General features: G+C 47.6%; 1 protein-coding gene across 6 annotated transcripts; it reads right to left on the bottom strand.

Annotated features, from left to right (window-relative positions):
* Window positions 1–203: 203 nt before the first annotated feature.
* Window positions 204–22371, bottom strand: MTHFR (methylenetetrahydrofolate reductase). Of its 6 annotated transcripts, none has more exons than XM_032232027.1 (14): window positions 22253–22371; window positions 19974–20152; window positions 19412–19627; window positions 16292–16561; window positions 15484–15722; window positions 15286–15396; window positions 11909–12102; window positions 10285–10535; window positions 9251–9385; window positions 8604–8784; window positions 4792–4974; window positions 1916–2017; window positions 1025–1144; window positions 204–509 (listed from the first exon to the last, which is right to left on the bottom strand). In XM_032232027.1, exons 2-14 carry the CDS (start codon window positions 20003–20005, stop codon window positions 294–296), a joined length of 2250 nt encoding a protein of 749 aa, XP_032087918.1. In that variant the 5' UTR covers window positions 20006–20152; window positions 22253–22371; the 3' UTR covers window positions 204–293. The 6 variants fall into 6 exon arrangements, with proteins under 6 accessions (XP_032087918.1, XP_032087920.1, XP_032087919.1 ...); XM_032232029.1 differs by having other exon boundaries at window positions 19412–19605; XM_032232028.1 differs by having other exon boundaries at window positions 19974–20029.
* Between the last annotated feature and the right edge of the window lie 1876 nt (window positions 22372–24247).

The following is a 24247-nucleotide window of genomic DNA, read 5'->3' as shown; positions in this document are numbered from 1 at the left end:
AAAGGAGCTTTGCACACGAGCACAAGCGGCCTTCCTTCGTGCGAGGGGAGCTGCCCTTTGCTCAAACGCCCTCTACTCGTGTTGCAAAGCTCCATCGGAGCTGTGAGCGTGTGCGTGCGCCTCACACACAAACCAGGACAGGCCGCCAAGCTGGGGGCCGCTGGTTTGGAGCACAAAAATCATTAAAAATCTTATTTGAAAAAAAAAAAAACTGGAAAAACCAGCAGACTCTGCTGGGATTTCTTAGCTGCCATTAGTTGTGATGGAGGTAAAAAGTGTTTTGAGTCCCCGTTTCAAAATCCAGAGCTCTTCACTTCCTCTCCTGGGCTGTTCAACTGCTCGTAGGTGTCCTCCAAGACCTGCCAGAGACAGCTCTCCAAGGGGAAGTCATTGTCCACCAAGTTGACCAGGTAGTAGTTGTCGTGAATGTACTGGACGATCATACGGGAAGGCGATTCTTCTTCGTACAGCTTCGCCCACTGCTCGATCCACAAGGCGAAGGCCTCGTCCTGCCCACGGGAGAGAGCAGGGTTAGGGTTAGCCGCGTGAAGAGGTCTTAGGCAGCAGGAGATGGCAAGACTCGAACACGGGAGTCAGTCCGGGCGCAGTTCCCAAAATGAATACAGCAGCGATGGCTAAGCTTTTTGTCGCTGTGGGCCAAAAGAGCACGCGACTGCCCTCATGCACCCAGAATGCAGTGCGTGTGTGACCCCTTATACGTGCCCCCCACACATGCGCATGTGACCCCCCGACGTGTGGCCCGCCCCCTGCACCTGTGCGCATAACTTCGCCCCTGTGCATGCACCCCGCTTCCCCCCACCCATTTTTGGCTTCTGGAGTGTTTCAGAAGGAAGAACCAAATGTAAACACCCTTCTAGAATCTGAAAAAAGGGACTTAGGACCATTTCTCACACAACTGCTATTTTATCCCAAAGACGAGTCGTTGGTAGCTTCCCTTTAGATTGCAGGTGCGAGAAATAGGCAAACCAGAAATCTACGGGTGGGGAAAAAGGAATAAATTTACCTTCCAGTACATGAAACTAACTGGATCCACCACTGTCGGCTGGATGATCTCTCTTCCGGGGAAGATTCCCCATGTGACAGCGTTGGGCTGCATCTCGTGAGCATTGGTCACGTTTTCTCCCTGCAGAAGCAACAGGAAAATGTTGAAGACGAGGAGCAAAATTGGCCATTGGGTTTATTTTTTGTAGGTCAATGCCATGGAGAGCTGGTGCGGTGGCCTAGAGGGGGAACTCTCGCCTCCCAATCAGGAGGCTGTGAGATTCTAGGTAGAGGCAGATATTTCTCTCTCTGGGCACCATGGGAATATATCTGCCGAACAAAACTCCGCCCTGGCAACAGGAAGAGCATCTGGCCAGTAAATACTCAGCTCCATTCCGCTGGGATTATGGGGTCGTTAAAAAAAGATGAATGCCATGGAGAGCTGTGCGGTCACCCAACTATTAGACCCCACTCGCAATATTGCATCCAGTTTTGGTCGCCATGATAGAAAAAAGACGTTGAGACTCTAGAAAGAGTGCAAATAAGAGCAACCAAGATGATAAGAGAGCTGGAGGCTAAAACATAGAAAGAACGATCCCTTCCAACTCTGTTATTCTGTTATTATTTTTCTAACCATGCTGAGTTGAGCGGATTCTATTTTCCAATCAATGGGGAGATGCTTGCTTTTGAGGGGCCCAAGACAGAGGTTCCCCAACCTCCGGTCGGCGGACCAGCACTAGGCCACAGTGTGCCAGAAACCGGACCACGCAAACAAGCGAAGCCCCATCCGTGGGATGCAGACAGCACGGAAAACCACGTTTCCCTCCGGTCCGTAAAAAACACCTCTCTCCACGGAACCGGTCCCTGGTGCCCCAAAGTTTGGGGGCCACTGGCCTGAGAAATTCCAGAATACCTTCACGTTGACGATGTGGTAATTCACCCGCTGCCCGTATTTTTTCAGAACCGTGAGAAGAGCTTTGATGTTCTCGGTGGAAGTAAAAAACTCCAAGTAAGCCTGTAATGGGGGGCGGGGGGTGGGGAGAGAGTGCAGAGGAGAGAATAGGACAGCAATTTCTCTTCTTCTTATATATAATGTTTTAATTGAAACATTTTATCTTCCATTAAACAGTGTATTGTCTGATTACAAATACCTCTGTGCAATAGGAATCAAACTTCACAGTATTCATTATATTGATACTGATTCTCTAATCTGACAACAATAATAAGCATAATAAACCTATTCATTTCTCCCTCTTAACATATCTTCTAATAAGAATATAATAGTAATATTAAACACAACAGTCTTATCAGACATATTAGTAAAAAAAATCATATTGTTTACATCTTTGTCTTATTTTCTATGTTTCACTAATCTCCATTTATTTCTCGCTTCTGTTTTTGTTCTGCAATTATCCATAAAATAACTAAATGCCATATAGCAGTGGTGGGGAACATATGGCATTTGTGCCAGAGGTGGCACTTAGAGCCCTCTCTGTGGGCACATGTGCTGTTGCCCAGCTCCATCGCATTTCTCCCACAGGAGGGAGAGAGAGAGGGAGGGGAAGAGAGACAGGGGAAGGGAGAGAAAGAGAGAGAGGGTGGGGGGAAAGAGAGAGAGAAAGAGAGGGAAGAAGGGAAAGAGAGAAATGATATTACAAAAGTTTTTCTTTTTTGTTGTTGCTATTTCAAAAGCAGGGGGGAAAGTGCATTTATCACATTTTGCTTAGAACAATTACCAGAATTCTGCCTTGTTTATCATTATTTTAGGTAGTAAAACCTCATTATTGAGGTTAAATTGCCGTGTTGGTACTTTGCGATAAATAAGTGGGTTTTGAGTTGCAGTTTGGGCCATCCCTGTCATATAGTATTCAGTTTGTTCTTTCTCTTTGGTACCCAGCGTTAATCTATTGATTTCTGCACATTCTAATATTTTCCTAATCACATTCTCCTCGAAAGGGACCTCTTCACTCTTCCAGTTTTGTGCAATGAGGCTGACTGTAAACTTGCTTAGAGAGCGGCTGTAAAAGCAACTGTGAAGCGGTATATGTCTATTGCTATCTCCCTTCCTTCCTTCCTTCCTTCCTTCCTTCCTTCCTTCCTTCTTTCCCTCTCAGTGGTTAGAGTGAAGTACTGCAGGCTAATTCTGCACACTGCCAACAGTTCGATCCTGACTGGCTCAAGGTTGACTCAGTTTTCCATCCTTCAAGGTGGGTAAAATGAGGACCCAGATTGTTGGGGGCAATGAGGCTGACTCTGTAAACCGCTTAGAGAGGGCTGTAAAAGCACTGTGAAGCGGTATATAAGTGTAATTGCTATTGCTATTTTCCTTCCTTCCTTCCTTCCTTCCTTCTTTCCCTCCCAGTGATTAGAATGTGGTATTACTGGCTAACTCTGCCCACTGCCGGGAGTTCGATCCTGACTGGCTCAAGATTGACTCAGCCTTCCATCCTTCCGAGGTGAGTCAAATGAGGACCCAGATTGTTGGGGGCAAGAGGCTGACTCTGTCAACCGCTTAGAGAGGGCTGTAAAAAGCACTATGAAGCGGTATATAAGTCTAAGTGCTATTGCTATTTTCCTTCCTTCCTTCCTTCCTTCCCTCCCTCCCAGTGATTAGAATGTGGTATTACTGGCTAATTCTGTCCACTGCCAACAGTTCAATCCTGACTGGCTCAAGGTTGACTCAGCCTTCCACCCTTCCGAGGTGGGTAAAATGAAGACCCAGATTGTTTGGGGCAAGAGGCTGACTCTGTCAACCGCTTAGAGAGGGCTGTAAAGCACTGTGAAGTAAGTGCTATTGCTATGGGTAGTTTGGGACAACCTACTGCTGTCTTCTCTAGGGCTTCACTCTGGGGTGTCATTCATGGACCTCCCAGCAGCAAAAACAGGCTTGCAAATGAGCTTAAAATTCAGTGGGGCTGATTATCCTCTGTTGACCCCCCCCCCCATGATATTCTCTAATACTGTTTATTCTCTGTGCTACTGTTTAATCTCGCTTGAATGATTTTTAAGACTCAAAATCCCCTCTTCCCTGGTCTTCTGAATGGCTGGTTGTTTGAGGTTTGAGCTTCCCTCTCCTTAGGTCCAAAACTAGCCAGGGGACCTTATGCCGGTCCCCCCTTTCTTAGCCCTGGGGAGCAAGCAATGGGCAACCACTTCCAAAAAGGAGTTTTCCCAGGGATCAAGACTGACCCAAAGGGACAGAAACAAAGAATCAACCAAGTTGATTAAGGAGGCTACTGTTGTGGCCCACCAGTGGACAGCGGAGCTGGCATCAGATTCGGACAGAGGTTGGGGAGGAACATGGGCCAGTCCTGGAGGCTGGGGAAGGCTCTGATGAGGGCTCTGTGTCGGAGGCAGAGAGGGGGCCCTGCTGCCTTCGTAGTTGGAGATCAGTGAAGCAGATGAACCGCCTGAGCCTGTTCCCAGTCTGCGCATGCGCAGAGCTGCCAGACGAAGGGAACAGCTAAGGAACAAGGGTCGATTTGGGAGTGAGGCCACAGGTGGAAGGTGAATGCCCCCCCCCAAGAGGGTATAAAAGAGGAGCGAAAGGGGAGTGGAGCTTGCAGGAGGCAATTAGTTCATTCCTGCATTCTTACCACTTATCACAGCATCTGAAAGATCTCGGCCTGGCCACTCTCCAAGCCTGACAAAGGTCGGTAATTGTGAACTATCTTAAAAGATTGTGGGAGAGGAAAGACTCTGCTGGAGAGGAATTCACTCTCAATTAAATAAAAGGGGTTTATTGCGGTGAGGACTCGGCTTTGGGGAAGCCTAGGTCAGAGCAGCTACCTTCTGGAAGACGTAGCCACCTTCTGGTCCCCAACCCACAATGGGGTCCGTGGAAGGCTTTCCGTTGATGTTAGGTTGGGAGTTGATGGTCAGGATGCCCCTCCGGTTGACTTTAACCAGCTCGTCCTTCATGAGGTTGGTCTCAGAGGCCAGAGGGTCATCGTTCCATGGCAAACAGGTGACCTTGGGGAAAAGGACAATAGATTAAAAGCTGTAGAAGTGTGTTTCTCTCATCAACCTTGGTCCTTGGAAGACGGGTGGACTACAACTCCCAGAATTCCCTGCATCTCTGTAACTGTCTGGTTTGGCCCAACAAGAGAGACACAGACTTCAGAGGATAATTAGAACTGCAGAAAAAAAATTAATTACTCCCAGCCTGCAGTGTTGAGGACCTGTACACTGCACGAGTCAAAAAGAGGGCTGTGAAAATCTCTACAGACCCCCCACATCCTGGGCATAAATTGTTTCAACTCCTACCCTCAAAACGATGCTATAGAGGACTGCACACCAGAACATGTAGACACAAAGACAGTTTTCCCCCATGCCATCCCTCTGCTAAACAACTAATCCCCACAACACTGTCAAATTATCTACCAAGACTGTATTACTATTATTCTTCTCATCCTTCCTATTACCTATCTCCTCCCACTTATGGCTGTAACCATGTTGCTTGTATCTTAAGATTTAAATTCTTTTATTTAGTTTCCTAGTACAATTTTGATTGCTTATTTAGTATCCTAGTATCCTATGAGTATCACTGTCTTGTATCTTATGATTCTTGATGAATATAATTTTATGGACACCGAGAGCTTCTGCAGTGTCTAGTCTATTCTCAAATCTAGTCTAGTCTCTAGTCTCTACTCTAGTCTAATCTAGTGTCTAATCTACTGTGTTTCCCCGAATTACAACATTAAGACCATGTCATATTTTTCCTGTGGGCAAAAATATACACCCTCCCCTAATAATAAGCCCCCTGGACAACCCCCCCTCTCCAGCCAGGCAGAGCGCCACTCACCAACCTAGCGATATCCCAAAGGCGCAAAGCCGTACGAGCCAGGGGGAGGGGGGGCAAAGGCGCTCACATTGCTTGATGCCTTTGGGATACCACTAGGTTGGTGGGTGGCACTGTACCCAGCTGGAGTGGGGGGTTGCTGGGCAGTTGCTCTTACGAGCAGCCGCCCGGCAACGCCCCTTTCCAGCTAGGCAGAGCGCCACTCACCGACCCAGTAATATCCCAAAGGCACTAAGCCGCGTGGTGCTCTGCCCAGCTGGAAAGAGAGGTTGCGCAAGCACTTGTTCTGCCTCCAGCTCGCGTGGCTCCAAGCCTCAACATGCCCAGCTCTCCCTGCAGGGCCAGGCCATGGCGCTGCTGCTGCCGTGGCCCCGATGCCACAGCCCCACTGCCGCGGCCATGCTCTGAGCATAACCGGCTTCCAAACTCCGGAGATCCGCTGCCGAGTCTTCCAGCAGCGACCGCTATGGGACTATGCTTTATGGTTGTGTGCTAGCTGTTGGAAGACTCTGGTGGGACAGAAAGTCTTCCCACAGCCAGCCCACAGCCATAGAGGGTAGTCCCAGAGCGGCTGCTGCCAGAAGACTCAAGAGTCTTCCCGCAGCCAGCCCACAACCATAGAGCGTAGTTGCAGAGCGGCTGCTGCCAGAAGACTCAAAAGTCTTCCCGCAGCCAGCCCACAACCATAGAGCATAGTCCCAGAGCGGCCGCTGCCGGAAGACTCATGAGTCTTCCCACAGCTAGCCCACAACCATAGAGCGTAGTCCCAGAGTGGCCACTGCCAGAAGACTCAAGAGTCTTCCCGCATCCAGCTCACAACCATAGAGCGTAGTCCCAGAGCGGCCGCTGCCGGAAGACTCAAGAGTCTTCCCACAGCCAGCCCACAACCATAGAGCATAGTCCCGGAGTGGCCACTGCCAGAAGACTCAAAAGTCTTCCCGCAGTCAGCCCACAACCATAGAGCATAGTCCCAGAGCGGCCGCTGCCAGAAGACTCAAGAGTCTTCCCGCAGCCAGCTCACAACCATAGAGCGTAGTCCCAGAGCGGCCGCTGCCGGAAGACTCGGCAGCAGATCTCCAGAGTTTCAGAGCCGGTTATTCTCAGAGCATGGCGGCGGGAGTGACAGCAGGGCAGCGGTGGCAGGGGGGCCACGGCGGCAGTGGTACTCTGGCACAGCCCTGCAGGGAGAGCTGGGCATGGTGAGGCTGTGAGGCACGCGAGCTGGAGGCAGAACTAGTGCTGGCGCAAGCTCTCTTTCCAACCGGGCAGAGCACCACGCGGCTTAGCACCTTTGAGGTATTACATGGTCGGTGAGTGGCGCTCTGCCTGGCTAGAAAGGGGGGTTGCCGGGTGGCTGCTCATGAGCATGGCCACCTCATGGCGGCTTTGTTGCGCTGCTGTGACAGTGCAACACAGCCGTTTGCCCGAGGCTGTGCCCAGCTCTTCGGGCGCCCGCTCGCAAGAGAGCAGCCACCCGGCAACCCCAAACCAATAACACCCCCCCCCCCGGGTTATAAGGCCCAAGCACAATTTGGGGGGGGGGGTCAAAAGAAAATAAGACCCTGTTTTATTTTTGGGGAAACACAGTAGTCTAGTGTCTAGTCTAGCCTAGTGTCTAGGGTCATGTCTAGTCTCGACTAGAGTCTAGAGTCTAGTGTCCTGTCTAGTCTAGTGCCGTGTCTAGTCTCGTCTCTAATCTAGTCTAATTTAGTGTCTAGAGCCGAGGTGGCGCAGTGGGTAGAGTGCAGTACTGCAGGCCACTTCAGCTGACTGCTATCTGCAGTTCAGCGGTTCAAATCTCACCGGCTCAGGGTTGACTCAGCCTTCCATCCTTCCGAGGTGGGTAAAATGAGGACCCAGACTGTGGGGGCGATATGCTGACTCTGTAAACCGCTTAGAGAGGGCTGAAAGCCCTATGAAGCAGTATATAAGTCGAACTGCTATTGCTATTGCTAGTCCCTAGTCTAGTCTAGTATCTAGTCTAATCTAATCTAGTCTAGTGTCTAGTGTCATGTTTAGTTTCTAATCTAGTGTAGACTATAGTCTAGTGCCGTGTCTAGTCTAGTCTAGTCTCTAATCTAGTCTAATTTAGTGTCTAGTCTTGTGTCTAGTCTAGTGTCGTGCCTAGTGTCGTGTCTAGTTTCTAGTCTATTCTCTAGTCTAGTGTAATTTATAGTCTAGTGTCTATTCTATTCTTAATTCTATTCTATTCTTAATTCTATTCTATTCTTAATTCTATTCTTAATTCTTAATTTTATTCTTAATTCTTAATTCCTAATTCTATTCTTAATTTTTAATTCTATTCTATTCTGTTCTGTTGCGTTGTGCTCCGCTCCACTCCATCCTACCCTAGCCTTCTATTCTATTCTATTCTATTCTATTCTATTCTATTCTATTCTATTCTAGTGTCCTGTCCAGTCTATAATTTTTTGACCTACCATTATACCAGAGGTGGGTTGCTATCTGTTCGCACCAGTTCGGGAGAACTAGTAATGAAAATTGCGACAGGGTCACTGAACCGGCAAGGGCTGCAGGCTCACACACACACCCCGCACCGGTTCCCCAGTCACCGCGGCATGTTTCTTTGACAGTTTTAATTGTCTGTGAATGTGCCCACCGCTGCTTTATACATTTTAGATAGCTTATCTGGTTTTAGATACCAGCGGCCAAGGTTGAGATACATGGTTGAAGAAGGAACTCTCCACCAAAGCAGCCAACTTTGGCTTTGTCTTCTCATGGCCAACGTCCATCCATCTTCTTCTTTTACCAGAAAATGTCCATGCTTTTCATGAATGCTCACCTTGTGTCCATTTCTGTTGGCCTCTCCAGCGATGTAGCACCTGAAGACTTCGTAGACGCTCTCCTCGCTGGTCAGCTCTTCTCCCCACATCTTCAGGAGTTCTTCCCGGGGGGATTTGCTCTTCAAGTAGAAAAGGTAGTAGTCTTTCAGCTCCCCAAAGGCGGGGGACGAAGAGTTGCCCCTGGGGATTTGGGGGAAAATTGACAAGAGGTTGAAGAGACAGAAGAACCAAAGCAGGAAATTCTCTATCGTCTTGGTCGATTGTTGCCTTTAAGTTAATGTTTAAATTAACGAATTAACTACAGATTAATTCATAAATATGTGAAAACAACCTAGGGAGCGTTGGAAAAAAAATAAGACTTGCTGCTATTTTTTTCCAAAGATGAGTCGTCGGAAGCCTCCCTTTACATGGCAGGCTGGACTGTGAGAAATGGGCTAACCAGAAATCAACCCACTGTGGTTGGAGGTAGAGGACTATCTATCTATAATTTATGCTAAAATTTGGGGGATTATATATGATGTATATAAAAACAGAATCCGACAACCAAATCCTGAATAAGGAGCTGACGTGATTTTTTTTTAAGCACGACTGTTTTCCAGTACAAGCTATTTCGTTTTGCATCAGCGGACAAGAGAACTACACTCACCATCGTCCATTGGGGAATTCGTCCCACTCCTGCGTCCGATAGATGTAGCTCTTCGGCCGGGAAGCCCAGAAAATAGGCCGGACATCTTCGACGCGCCGTTTGGGGTGAGCACTGACCGCCCATGGCAAGGGACGCCTGGCATAGAGAATACCAGGGATGGAAAAATTAAAAACAGTTCAAACTCTAGATCAGACTTTTCCAGGGCTATCCTGAACTACCCTTGGTTGTGAAATGAAGTAAGTTAGTTTGGAATCTTCCCTCAGGATTTTTGAAATTTTGGTTCTGTTTTTCATAATTTGTATCTTGCAATCTATCCTGCCTTCTCCTGGATGTCAACAGTGGCATTTTTTTTTTAAAGCAAGCCAACTCCAAACTCAGCTTAAAGGGGAAGTGAGGTCAAAGGAATTAATGAATTATTATTCATTATTATTATTATTCATAGCCAAGATCTCCAAACTTGGCGACTTTAAGACTTTCAACTCCCACCATTCCCCTGAAATTTGGCCACTTTAAGACTGGTGGACTTCAACTCCCTAAATTCCACAGAAACTGGGCCATCTTTAGGACGTGCGTACTTTAACTCCCAGAATTCCCCTGAAACGTGCCCACTTTAAGTCTTCATAGACTTCAACTCCCAGAATTCCACAGAAACTGGGCCATCTTTAAGACTTGCGTATTTCAACTCCCAGAATTCCCCAGAAACATGCCCACTTTTAAATGTTCATAGACTTCAACTCCCAGAATTCCTCTGAAACTTGGCCAATTTTAAGACTTGTGGACCAACTCCCAGAATTCCACAGCCAGATTGACTTCTGGGAGTTGAAGTCCCACAAAGTCTTCCAGTGGCTAAGTTTGGAGTCTTAAAAAGACCAAATTCCTCATCTGAGTTTGGCTCAGTGGAATAGGCCAATCCAGACGTTAGGGTGATTGATTTATGGCTCAACGTGCTTTGGAAAGGAGACCATTGGGGCTTGTTCACCAAGCCAAGGCTGAGCCCCAGGTATCTGGCCATCCCACCTTCTGGACAGACCCACCTTGGGTCTTCTTTCCAGAGGCCCAACCGTCGGAGGATCTCCATGGTAGCCACCTCGCGGTTGAGGGTGTAGAAATGCAGTCCGTGGACCAGGCCGCTGTCTAAGAGTTCTCGGCACATCTGGACGGCTAGTTCAATGCCGTAGTTCCTGATGGCCGCATCGTTGTCCTTGATGGGCTCAATGACGTCCTTGATTTCCTGAGGCACCACCAATTTTGAGAGCTTCACAAGCTGGCGCAGAGAGTGATAACCCTGAAAGAAACCAAGATGGAGGGTTGAAAGGCCTACATCTCTCTTAAAATGGCTCTAGAGTTGGGAAACACTGACAGAGAGATTGCCTGAACGGGCTTATTTCTTTATCAAATTCATTTACCACCCATCTCGTGGTGCAAGGTGTCTCTGAGGCGTCTTGTGGTATAGAGGTAAAGATAAAGGTTCCCCTCACACATATATGCTAGTCGTTCCTGACTCTAGGGGGTAATGCTCATCTCCGTTTCAAAGCCGAAGAGCCAGCGCTGTCTGAAGACGTCTCCGTGGTCATGTGACTGGCATGACTAAATGCCGAAGGCGCATGGAACACTGTGACCTTCCCACCAAAGGTGGTTCCTATTTTTCTACTTGCATTTTTCACATGCTTTCGAACTGCTAGGTTGGCAGAAGCTGGGACAAGTCACAGGAGCTCACTCCATTATGCGGTGCTAGGGATTCGAACCGCTGAACTCCTGACCTTTCTGATCAAGAAGCTCAGCGTCTTAGACACTGAGCCACTACATCCCTTTAAACAGAGTTGCTCTATAATAGTGCAGGGGACACGGTGGCTCAGTAGCTAAGACGCTGAGCTTGCCCATCAGAAAAGTCGGCAGTTTGACAGTTGGAATCCCCAGCGCCACGTAACAGAGTGAGCTCCCATTCCTTTTCCCAGCTTCTGCCAGTTTGAAAGCACGTAAAAATGCAAGTAGAAAAATTGGGACCACCTTTGGTGGGAAGGTAACCATGTTCTGTGTGCCTGCGGCATTGAGTCTTGCTGGCCACAGGATCACAACGATATCTTCGGACAGCTCTGGCTCTTCGGCTTGGAAACAGATTAGAACTGCCCCCTAGAGTCGGGAACGACGAGCACCTATGTGCGAGGGGAACCTTTACCTTTACCTATTATAGTGCAGGTAGTTCTCAGCCTATGGCCACAATTGAGCGCAAAACTTCTGAGGCTAAGCGAGACAGCTCTTAAGTGCGTTTGGTCCCATGACACCACTTTCTTTACCGCCGTTGTTAAGTGAATCGCTGCACTTGATCACTTAGTAACCCGGTTGTTAAGTGAATCGGGCTTCCCCATTGACTTTTCTTGTCAGAAAGTCGCCAAAGGTGGAAATCGCATGACCCCGGGGACACTGCAACCGTCGTAAATATGAGTCAGTTGCCAATTTTGCTCACGCGACCATGGGGACGCTGCATCGGTCGTTAAGTGTGAAAAACCGGTCATCGGTCACTTTTGTCAGTGTTGGTGTAACCTCCCAATGGTCCTTAAAATGGATAGTTGTTATTTGAGGGCTACCTGTATAGTATAATCTTTATTGTCATTCTACTTAAATACAACGACATTCGTTAGGTATGCGGGAGACCTTTACCTGGATGGGGAATATCCCCGGCACCACGGGGCAGCTGATACCGATGGCCTGGCAGTCCCTTAGAAATTTGAGGAAGGTCTCCGTCCGGAAAAATAGCTGAGTAATGACAAAATCCGCTCCTACGGACACTTTCTCCTTGAGGTGTTTCAAGTCAGTGATGTAACTCTCGGCCTCGGGGTGTCCCCCAGGATAGCCTCCAAAATGAAAGAGATAAAACAGTGAGCTTCAAGCCTGATTTCACCCTTAGGTTCTTGTAGGAAGTTATAACCCACCCCTCTCCTAGAAAGCCACAATCTTTTTATTTTTAGCTCTCCTGCAAATTGTTTTATATGCAGGCTATAAAAAAAAATGTGGAGACTCTAGAAAAAGTGCAGAGAAGAGCAACCAAGATGATGAGGGGACTGGAGGTTAAAACATAGGATGAACAGTTGCAGGAACTGGGCCTGGCTAGTCTAGTGAAGAGAAGGACCAGGGGAGACAGGATGGCAGTCTTCCAATATTTGAGGGGCTGCCACAAAGAGGAGGGGGTCAAGCTATTTTCCAAGGCACTGGAAACCCACCCCCTTCTAGAAAATGAAATATCCTGGGAAATACTGAAAAGGCAGAATATTATATTTCCCTGGTTAAGAAATGGAGAGACATGTTTTTAGGCAGGAAAGAGACTCGCTCTTCATAGCCCCCACCTTTGTCAATGGGCCATTAAAAGGCCTGAACCAGTCTATTCTACATAACAAAGTCCTCCCGCTTCAGCTCCAGAGTGATGGGATTAAAGCATGATAGTATTAGCCCTTTACCCATCTCACCACAGGGCACCTGGGAAGAAGCAAGGCTCAACCAAACCTGGACTCAAAACACAAAACCTGTTTAAAGGGAATTCCTCTCCAGCAAAGTCCCGGCCGACAGACTTTCAAGAGATTTCACAACTGCAGACCTTGATCAGGCCGATATCTTCCAAACGCCATGCGGTAGCAGCAATTACTTGGCAAGAAGTCAGGAACAGATCTTCCCCCTAATAAATTGAACTCATTGTCTCCTGCAAACTCCCCTCCCTTTTTGCTCCTCTTTTATTCCCTATGGGAGGGGCCATTCACCATCCACCTGTGGCTTTACTCTCCAGTCGACCCCTGCTCTTTAGCTGCTCCCTTCGTCTGGCAACTCTGCGCATGCGCACTCTGGGAACAGGCTCCAGCTGTTCTTCTGCCCCACTGATCTCTGACTCTGAAGGCAGCTGATAACTGTCGGACGGCCCTGGTCCCATCTCTGCCTCCGACACAGAGCCCTCATCAGAGCCTTCCCCAGACTCCAGGACTGGCCCATGTTTCCTCCCCAACCTCCTCACTGTATGAGTCTGCATGTTGTCCCTGCATGGCCCCATGGGAATCTGACAACCAATCAGAATACAAGATCAAGATCAAAGCCCAGAGAGGGCATAAAACCAGGGACTTTCAGCATCTCCTTTCTTCTTCACTCAACATCTGGAAGCATCTGGCCCCACCTTTTCTGTCCAGGACACAAGCCATGTGGTCCTCTCCACCATTAAACCATCTTTCCAAGCAGCTTCCATGTTTCCAGTGTCCTTTCCCCCACTTGGAACTGAGCCCGGAAGGACATTTCTTCCAACATAGTTATCAAAATATCCTCCGCGTAATTCACAGCTGCCTTGACAGCTCAGAGAAACTTGTTTTACGGGATTTGATTTGTGTAAAATCGGGGACCTCGCCTTTATTTTCGTCCACGCGGCCTGCTCTGGAAGCAGAGAACCTGATTTTCTTGGTCTCAAAACCTCCTCTTTTTCCCCCCACAGTTCATCTGGGATCCAGGAAGAATCCAGAAGAAGGGAGGTTTTTGAATCAAACGTCGGAAACCTGGGAGAAATTCACGAATCTCACTCTGGAAACTTGCATACTGAGAGGCCAGGGCCATCTGGTTTTCTTAGAGCAACTTTAAACACTCAAAGAGCCATTTTGGACTCCTTTCCCGCAGAAAAGAAAACACCAGGAACCACAAAAACTGTGTGGTTGTGGCCAACTTGATATCACTCACTCCCACCCAGTCACATAACACCCCCCCAGCCCGCCTACCCAGGTTTTGTGGCTCCTGGAAACAGGTATCTCTGTCTTTTTTTCTCCCTCCCTCTCTCTCTTTCTGTCTCTCATCTCTCTCTCTATCTCTAAGGCCAGGCAAGGAGTGCTTGGAAGGGGAGGGCGAGGGGCGGGGCCAGCCAATGGTGGGCTCAGCCAACAGGGAGCCACAGCAGGAGGACGAAAGATCCACAAGCGGCTCCGGAGCTGCATGTTGCCGACACCCGTCTTAGAGAGTCCTAACTTACCAGGACACAAATGGAGACTCGGTGTATATCACCGGACCGGTAACGAAAGATAAATTTCACTTAATGGACATAAAAGCTTGAGAAGTGGAGAAACCTGAATTACACAAAGCCAGCTGGGTGTTATTAGGCCAGCTTCTCTCCCTCAAACCCAAGAAGACCATAGCCAACAAGTTATGAGAACTTTGCCCCCCTCCCCCCAAATGGCAGAGGACTGGGCCAGGCCATTGCTGTTGTGGCCCGCCAGCAGCCAATGGAGCTGGCGGCAGACTCATACAGTGAGGAAGTTGGGGAGGAACATGGGCCAGTCCTGGGGTCTCAGGAAGGCTGTGATGAAGGCTCTGTGTCAGAGGCAGAGATGGGACCAGGGCTGTCTGACAGTTATCAGCTGCCTTCGGAGTCAGAGATCAGTGGGGCAGAAGAACAGCTGGAGCCTGTTCCCAGGCTGCGCATGCGCAGAGTTGCCAGACGAAGGGAGCAGCTAAAGAGCAGGGGTCGACTGGAGAATAAAGCCACAGGTGGACGGTGAATGGCCCCTCCCAGAGGAAATAAAGAGGAGCAAAAGGGGAGGGGAGTTTGCAGGAGACAAAGAGTTCAATTCATTAGGGGGAAGATCTGTTCCTGACTTCTTGCCAAGTAATTGCTACTACCGCATGGCGTTTGGAAGATTATCGGCCTGGCAGGTCTCCAAGCCTGACAAAGGTCTGTAGTTGTGAAATCTCTTGAAAGACTGTTGGCCGGGACTTTGCTGGAGAGGAATTCCCTTTAAACTAAATAAAAGGGGGTTTATCGGAACGACAAGTCAGTAATGTGCTTTTGAGAAGCCTAGGTCAAAACAACAAAGCCAGCTAGGTGAACTTCCCTCCTTCAAACCCAAGAAGATCATGGCCAACAAGTTATGAAAACTTTGCCCCCCAAAATAGCAGAGGACTGGTCCAGGCCATTGCCAGGAGCCCAAGATGACCTGAAGAATCCCCACCGCTGGTTAGAAAAGAGGGACCGACTCTTGAGAAGATCAGGAGAGTTTTGCATGAAGCTCATCTATACTCACCTGCCACGCAGATGTCAAAATAATCATCAAACTCCTGACGGATGTGCTTCACGAGGTCCACAGCGTGGTTGAAGCCTTCCAGTTCTTCTTCCCATTCCTCCCCAACAGGATCTGCGGGAGAAGACGACCCCACATTCTTCAGAAAACACGGCTCTTCCTTCCCGTGGAAGGAAAGACCGCCTCGTAGCTGTCCCTCACCTCCTCGTAGCGCCATAATATTCTTCAGCCCCAAGCGTTTGGCCTTCTGCAGGTGGGTGGTGATGGTTTCCCTGCTCTGGTTGCAACAGGTCATGTGGAGAATGGTCTCTAGCCCGCAGTAGTTGAGGGCCGTGGTGGCCATCATCATGGACGAGGTCTCCTTATCGGAGCCCGGATCGCCAGCCGGATGCCAAGTGACGTCGATGAAAAGGGGGCCACCTGCCCCCATGCGGTCGAACCTGTGAGGAATGAAAGAATTTGGCCATCTTCAGCTGGTAGACATCTAGAACAGAATAAGAGTTGGAAGGGACCTTGGAGGTCTTCTAGTCCAACCCCCTGCCTAGGCAGGAAACCCTATGCCATTTCAGACAAATGGTTGTCCAACATCTTCTTAAAAACGCCCAGTGTTGGAGCATTCACATCTTCTGGAGGCATGTTGTTCCACTGATTAATTGTTTCTACTTTATCTAGTAATAGGTTATGGTCTACTTTATCAAATGCCTTACTCAAATGTCTATGGAGATTCTCTGTCATCCAGGAAGGAAGGAAGCAATAGCACTTATATTTATATACCGCTGCTTCACCATGCTTTTACAGCCCTCTCTAAGTGGTTTGCCCCCAACAATCTGGGTCCTCATTTTACCCACCTCGGAAGGGCGGAAGGCTGAGTCAACCTTGAACCTGGCGAGATTCTCATTGCCAGTCAGCCGGCAGTCAGCAGAAGTAGCCTGCAGTACCGCCTTCTAACCACTGCGCCACCGCGGCTCTTAATAAATCAACTTTGACCCTCCGCGAGCTGCTTCGTCACCTGGAGATGAGATTCACGGCTCCGTTGGCCGTCCGGGGAGGGAAGAACTCCAGGGAAAACCATTTGTCTCCGGATTCCTGACGCCGGCGCATTTTTTCCCGCAGGCGCTCGTGACGCTCCATGTCCAGGATGGGAGTGGAGCAACGGGAGCTGTTTTGGGAGCTCTCCCCGCTGCTGCTGCTGCTGTTGCCGCCATCGGATCGGGAGCCGCCGAGGCCGTTGCTCACCGGAGGAAACTCACAATGGGACTCGTTGGCCATGGTGAAGGCCCTGGAGAAACAAGGAGGAGAACAGAAGGCTCCAGTTGAGCTAGCAGTCATGCTTGGCTCACCTTCAGAGTGGAAAACTATTTCCCTTACAGGGTGGTCCTCGACTTACGACCACAATTGAGCCCCAAAAATTATGTCGCTAAGCGAGACCGTTGTTAAGTGAGTTTTTCTTCATTTTACGACCTTTCCTGCCACAGTTGTTAAGTGAATCACTACACCTACAGGTAGTCCTGACATTCAACGGTTAATTTAGTTACAATGGCTCTGGAAAAAAGTCACTTATGACCATTTCCCACACTTACGACCATATTTATGACAGACTGGCTTGAATTTATAACGGTTGCAGTGTCCCGGGGGGGGTGTGTGTGTCCCATGATCTCCTTTTGCGACCTTCAGCCAAGCAAAGTCCACGGGAAAGCCTGATTCACTTTAACAACCTGGTTACTAAAATGATCCACGGCAGTGATTCACTTAAGGACTGCGGCAAGAAAGGTCGTAAAATGGGGCAGAATTCACTTAAGAAATAGCTCACTTAGCAACATACATTTGGGGCTCAATTGTGGTCGTACCTCGAGGACTAGCAACACGGCTGTTAAGTGAATCTGTCTTCCCCATTGACTTTGCTTGTTAGATCGCCAAAGGGGATCCCAAGACCCCGGGACACTGTGACCGTCGTAACTACGAGTCAATTGCCAAGCGTCAGAATTCTGATCACGCGACCACAACGATCGTGCGAAAAATAGTCCCGAGTCTTTTTTGTTAACTTTTACTGGTCGCCAAGCGAATGGCTGTATCTGTATTTAATCCAAATTTAATCTAATCTTAGAATTCCTTCTATATTAAATTTATACGCTGCCTATCTCATACCCAAGCTTAAAGTGGCTTAATAACTTCTCCCAGCTTTCATCCAAGCGGGATTTTCTTAGCTAGCGGTTTGACAATTTTTTTTTACTCTAGGAAACCCACTGGAAATCTTTTTTAAAAAGCGATTTGCGGCACAACTTCTCCCTGACCCTGTGAAGGAAGGCATGGGGGGGGGAGGGGAGGCAGTCCTAATTTTGCAGCTCAGGAGCGCTGAGTGATTCTGCATCGGATCAGCACTGGGCTGATTATAATCACACTGCCACTGATGAGATCAATGCCCCCAGTCAACCGAACACAAGTAAAAATAGGGAAGAGAATGGGGAAGGATCCCAAACAGAAAAGGCTTCCTGCCATTTCTGTTTGGGATCCTTCCCCATTCTCTCTTCCCTGTTTTTTTATCATTGGTTAGAGAGAGAATATGAATAAGATAGAAAAGAAAGCAAGAGAGAGAAATAGAAACCCAGAAACCTACACTATTAAATGAAAAAAAGGGGGAAGGAGGAGGGAATTGGAAAAATAGTAAACTACTAATACATATATTCAAATACTCGTCCTTTCTTGCCTAGACTACTGTAACGCTCTCTACATGGGGCTACCCTTGAAGAGCACCCAGAGGCTTCAACTGGTCCAGAATGCAGCTGCGCGGGTTATCATGGGGGCGCCTAGGTGGTCCCATGTTCTGCCCCTTTTAGGCGGCCTGCACTGGTTGTCTTCCTGGTGTGATTCAAGATACTAATTATGACCTTTAAAGCGCTCCATGGCTTAGGCCCAGGGTACCTGCGAGACCACCTACTGCCACTGGTAGCCTCCCACCGCCCAGTGCGATCCCACAGAGTTGGTCTCCTTAGGGTGCCATCGGCCAGACAGTGTCGTCTAGCGACCCCCAGGGGGGAGAGCCTTCTCTGTGGGAGCACCTTCCCTCTGGAATGAGCTGCCCCCCCCGGAGCTTTGCATAATCCCCGACCTCCAGTCCTTCCGATGCACCCTAAAAAGTTGGCTTTTCCAGCAAGCCGGCCTGGCCTGAACAGAATAAAATAAATGATTATTGTTAATTTTAATTGAATTTTTTAAATGTTATTGTTAATCTTAATTGGGTTTGTTTTTTGGATACTCTATTTTTTTTCAACTTTTGTAATATGTTTTTTTTTTTAATGTTGTATGCCGCCCTGAGTCCTTGGGAGAAGGGCGGCATATAAATCCAATAAACAACAAACAATCAACAAACAAACAAAGAATGAGACATAGGTAAAAAACAGTTTGGAAAATATAACGAGGAAAAGGGAATGTAAAATTTGCAAATATAAAGTCAGAAGCAAGGTTGCTGGAATACTATCCCGAAAATACACCAGACAGAAGAGGGAAATAGGCAACCACAACGATAGAAGAGGAAAGGAAGAGAGGAGAGAAGAGAGGAAGAGGAGAAAAGAGGAAAGGAGAGGATGATTGGGAGGGATAGGAAGAGGAGGAGAGAAGGAATGAAGGAGAAGAGGTAGAGAGGAGTAGGGAAAGGGAAGAAGGAAAGGGAAAGGAGAGGAGGAAAGAAGAAAGGAGAGAAGGGAAGGAGGGAGAAAAGGAAAGGAAAATAGAGTGGGCGTATGGGATGGTAAGCAATGGTAAGCAAAGCAATCCCAATTGCATATTTTAATTTTTTACATGGAAAAGGGAATGTTTTAAAGTGTTAAAATGTGTTAAGAATAATAACTACGAGAAGGCATACTTGCAAATGTACACAGGCTAAAAAAATAAAATTAAAAAATGGCAGGAAGGAGCATCAAAAATTGAAGAAGAAATTTCAGCCACGATGCATTTACGTTTTCAGCCACACAATGCATTTTACTCGGCCCTTAACCAGCCTTGCAAATTGTGCCAGTTTCTTCCAATGGTGAAGGGGCAAAGCCCGGCTACTTTCCAGGGTCCCCATCAAAGGAGGAAGTCAAGGAAAAAAGGGATGCAAAGAGACTAAGATCCTAAGCAGTCATTCGCTCACCTGGTGTGGGTGTTGTCCCTCTGGGTAATTTTCCACCGGGGTTTGGGGTTTCCCTCCAGTTTGGTGGATGGATTCAGCCCTTCCAGTTTGCTAATTTCTTGGTGGGTGGGGGGCTCACAGGCCACGTTCATCCTAGCATTTACTTGGTGGATTGAACCCAGCCCATGCTGCTGGATCAGATCTTCCCCAAAAGTCTGGAGAAATGCAAGCCAATTGCCCGAAGAAGAGAGTCACACCTTGTGGGTGTCACAATATGCAAAGGAAACAACCTGCAGGCAGCCCCTTATCTAAAGCCCCCCCCCAACCCCCCCCCCCAACCCCCCCCCCCCCCCGGCCAATCGGAGGCACCTGGTGTCTCTACCAATGGGGAGCTGGATTTCCCAGAGAAAGCCCCCCCCCCCCACCCATCCCCACTCCCCTTGTTTGCTGAGCATGGAAAGCAGCTTTGGGAAGCTTGTCTTGAGGGCGAGATTATCTCTCAGACAAAGAAACAGCAGGAAACCAGATCCCAAGCATGCATTTAAAAAAAAACAAGATAAAATAAAATAAACACGGCACCCACCTTGCAATGGGCGTTTTTTCAGCTAGCTCCATCGGGCAAGTCCAAAGTTTTGTCTCCCGCAAATCCAAATGGCAAAAAAAAAAAAAAAAAAAAGCTGGAAGTTTGTTTGGGTTCAAATTTCCTTAAATTCCTCTTTCACAGCAGGCATGATAGAGGGGACGTATTTTTCCTGGCCTTTACTGTAATAACAATAACAATAATAATAATAATACCACCTAGGACACTGGCAGAAACCCATATCAACCATTAGCACCAGTCAATGGTATTTGTGATACATTTTTGAATGTTCGGTTGACTTGAGTTTCATGTTTAAGGAATGAAGCATATAATAACAAAAACAACAGCGGAACTGCAAAAAAATGAGCTACTAGGAACATCATATATTTTAAGAAGATATCTGGTTGATACCTAAGACACTGGCAGCAACCATTAGCACCAGTCAATGGTATTTGTGACACATCTTTAAACGTTCTGTAGGAAGTTATCACCCAGCCCTCTCCCAGAAAAAATGAAATATCCTAGGAAATATTGAAAAGGCAGAATATTTCTCTGGATGTGAAAAGAAAGAAACGTGTTTTAAAAGACAGAATAGCTGTCTGTAGCTTCCAGCCCATCCCCACTTTGTCAATGGGCCATTAAGAAGGCCAAGCTAGTCCACTTTACGTAATAAAGAGTTCTCCCCTTCAGCTCCAGAGTGATGGGATTAAGGCATGATAATATTGGCCCTTTACCCAACTGACCACATGGCATCTGAGAACTCAACCAAACCTGGAATCAAAACGCAGCCTAGAGAGTTGCCCTTGCATAGCCCATGGGAGTCTGACAACCAATCAGAATACAAGATCAAGATCAAAGGCCAGAGAGGGCATAAAACCAGGGACTCAGCATCTCACCCTTCCCTTCTCTTCTCCACCAATATTGAAGCATGTGATCCCCCTTTTCTGTTAAGGACTCAAGCCATGTGGTCCTGTCCACCATTAAAACCATCTTTCCAAGCAGCCTCCATGTCTCCAGTGCCTTTTTCCCCACTTGGAGCCGAACCCAGAAGGACATTTCTTCCAACAGTTCAGTTGACTGAATTTCATGTTTAATGAATAAAGTATATAACAATAATATTATTACATTCTTATTATTCATTGATAAAAGATTATTAAAGTCCTTCTAAGAGAGGGACAGGGTGGCTCAGTGGCTAAGATGCTGAGCTTGTCAATCAGAAAAGGTCAGCAGTTAGGGGGTTCGAATCTCTAGCGCTGCGTAATGGAGTGAGCTCCCGTGACTTGTCCCAGCTTCTGCCAACCTAGCAGTTCGAAAGCACGTAAAAAATGAGGGGCTGTCACAAAAAGGAGGGGGTCAAGCTATTTTCTAAGGCACCTGAAGGTCAGACAAGGAATAATGGATGGAAACTGACCAAGGAGAGATTCAACCTAGAAGTAAGGAAGAATTTTCTGACAGGGAGAACAATCAACCAATGCAACAGAAGTTCCCTTCGGAAGTTGGAGGCTTTCAAGAAGAGACTGGATTGCCATTTGTCCTGCTTGAGTGGGGGGTTGGACTAGATGATCTACAAGGTCCCTTTCAACTGTTAATCTGAAAGGAAGTCAGAGCTTCAAAGTTGGAGGTCGCCCCCCCACCATCTGTCCCCTGTCTTCCATTTCTCAGCCCACCCATATAAGGGGGCAAAAATCTGTCGCCTATTTATAAACCTGGAGGCTTTATTTATTTATGGCAAGGAAATGTTTCCTTTTTAGGGTGGGACAAAAGAAAATCATCTTTTTGCCATTCTTATTAGGGTTTTTTTCCCCTTCCTGGAAAGGGAGGGGAAATTGCACCAGGGTCTCCAGCGCTGAAGGGAGGTTGAAAAACTTTGCAAAGGAGGAGAAAAAATCGCAGGCTTCTCTCCAGCTTTTGAGTCGCTCGCCTGCAAAAGGGGACCATTTTCATTGAATTATAGGCATGAAAAATTATATTAACTCCCAATAATAATAGGGAATGCGCAACGGGGGGAAGAGATTCAGCTTTATTATTATTATTATTTAAATGCATTATTTTGTGGCCGCTGGAAAAAAATGCTTTTGGACCCCTTCTTCGCCCCACTCCAGACCCAGATATATTTATATAAAAGGAAAGGAATACTTGCTTCTCCCCCCTCCATTCCTTAATGGTTTCTTCTACTCTTCCCTTGCCAGTCGCTTACACAGAAAAGGACTCTTTTCGCCTCCTCCTCCCCCCCCCACGGTCGGGATAAATGGAATGCTCCGCATGCGCGCGCCCCCACTCACCTTCCTCGCGGCGACCCTCCCCTCACAGTCTCACGCGCACACCTGCGGACGCCTAGTCACCTAAGAGAAGGAGGGGGAGGAGAAAGCGAGAGAGACGAAGAGCGCATGCGCAACAACCCTTCGGCAATCCCTCGTGGCCGCCTGGTTTAAATCTCCGCGTCTAAATACAATGGCAGAGTCACGCCCCTTCGGAATGAAAGCCACGCCCCTTCTGGCCCGGTGCCCGCTTCCAACAGGGCAGCGCTGACGTCATTTTACCCTTTTTTTCCCTTTAAATACCAGACGTCTATCATGCGTTGTTGTTATTGTTGGCACGTGATTGCGTGGTTAACCACAAATCTGGGGTTGTTGTTGTTGTTTCTCCCTCTCCTTTGCTTGATAAGCAAGGAGCCCAGAATCTAATCCAAATCATTTTAATTCCTTATCTGCCTTAATTTTGCAGCATAAATGATTCTTTGTTCAGTTCAGCCACCAATTGTCTGGGCAGCAAGCAGCACATTACGCTTTGCAAAGCACCCCCCTCCCATGTTTACAGATGAACAGAGTTGAAAGAGAACTTGTAGGTCATCTAGTCCAACCCCGCACGCACACACAAGCTGGTGACCCTACAACATTTCTGACAGATGGCACTCCATTCTTCTTGCAAACTTCCAGGGATGAGACTCCCATAACTTCTGAAGGCAACTTCTGTTCCATAGGTTGATTGTTCTCACTGTCAGAAAATTCCTCCTTATTTCTAGGTGGAATATCTCCTTGTTCAGTTTCCATCTATTATTCCTCGTCTGGCCTTCAGGTGCTCTTGGAAGAAATGTCCTTCTGGGTTCAGCTCCAAGTGGAGAAAAAGACACTGGAAACATGGAGGTTGCTTGGAAAGATGGTTTATTGGTGAACAGGACCGCATGGCTTGAGCTCCTGAACAGAAAAGGGGATAACATGCTTTCAGAGGTTGGGTAAAGAAGAAAAAGAGACCCAGATGCTGAAGTTGGTTGTCAGACTCCCATGGGGCCATGCAGGCTGTGAGTCTACATTTGGTTGAACATTGCTTCTTCCCAGGTGTCCTGGGGTGAGATGGGTAAAGGGCTAATACTATCATGCCTTAATCCCATCACCCTGGAGCTGAAGGGGGAGATCTTTGTTATGTAGAATAGACTGACCTATGTAGAATAGACTTATGTAGAATAGACTTTTAATGGCCCATTGTCAAAGGTGGGGACTACTAAGAGTGAGTCTGTTTCCTGCATAAAAACATGTCTCTCCATTTCTTAACCAGGGAAATATAATATTCTGCCTTTTCAATATTTCCCAGGATGTTTCATTTTCTAGGAGAGGGGTGGGTTTTAACTTCCTACAGGGCCTTGGAAAATAGCTTGACCCCCTCCTCTCTGTGGTAGCCCCTCAAATATTGGAAGACTGCCATCCTGTCTCCCCTGGTCCTTCTCTTCACTAGACTAGCCAGGCCCAGTTCCTGCAACCGTTCATTGTATGTTTTAGCTTTATCATCTTGGTTGCTCTTCTCTCCACTTTTTCTAGAGTCTCAACATCTTTTTTTATAGCCTGCATACAAAACAATTGCAAGAGAGCCAAAAATAAAATGATTTTGGCTTGAAATCAGGTAACCTCAGACCACAAGAACATCATAATAATAGTTCAGGTCACTGATTAACCAGATAAGGCAGGTTTATCTCTCTTTAATGTGCCATAAAAGTCTTCAGTGGTTGTGACATCTGGAGTCTGGCTGGAAGTGTACACAGACCCAGCCTATCTGAAAACCTTTGGCCTATTTTTCGTAGCAACCCAGACATGCAAACTGGTGGACAGGGTTATGTTTCAATGGGGTTGATCCCCTCCTCTTGTAGCAGCCCCTTAGATATTAGAACACTGCTATCATGTCACCCCTAGTCCTTCTTTTAACTAGCTGGAATAATAGAGTTGGAAGGGACCTTGGAGGTCTTCTAGTCCAACCCCCTGCTTAGGCAGGAAACTCTACACCACTTC

The sequence above is a fragment of the Thamnophis elegans genome, chromosome 15 (genome assembly GCF_009769535.1).
Source record: "Thamnophis elegans isolate rThaEle1 chromosome 15, rThaEle1.pri, whole genome shotgun sequence".
In the NCBI taxonomy this organism is placed as follows: Eukaryota; Metazoa; Chordata; class Lepidosauria; order Squamata; family Colubridae; genus Thamnophis; species Thamnophis elegans.
This window is presented reverse-complemented; position numbering and strand designations above follow the sequence as displayed.

Bases quoted from the DNA above. Each gene is read 5' to 3' on its own strand.
- MTHFR (XM_032232027.1), bottom strand. From the start codon at position 20,005: ATGGAGCTAGCTGAAAAAACGCCCATTGCAAG. The intron at 15,723-16,291 runs GTGACGAAGCAG...CATTCCTCACAG, and splicing joins GCCGTGAATCTCATCTCCAG to GTTCGACCGCATGGGGGCAG. The intron at 2,018-4,791 runs GTAGCTGCTCTG...CCCCCATTACAG, and splicing joins GTGGCTACGTCTTCCAGAAG to GCTTACTTGGAGTTTTTTAC.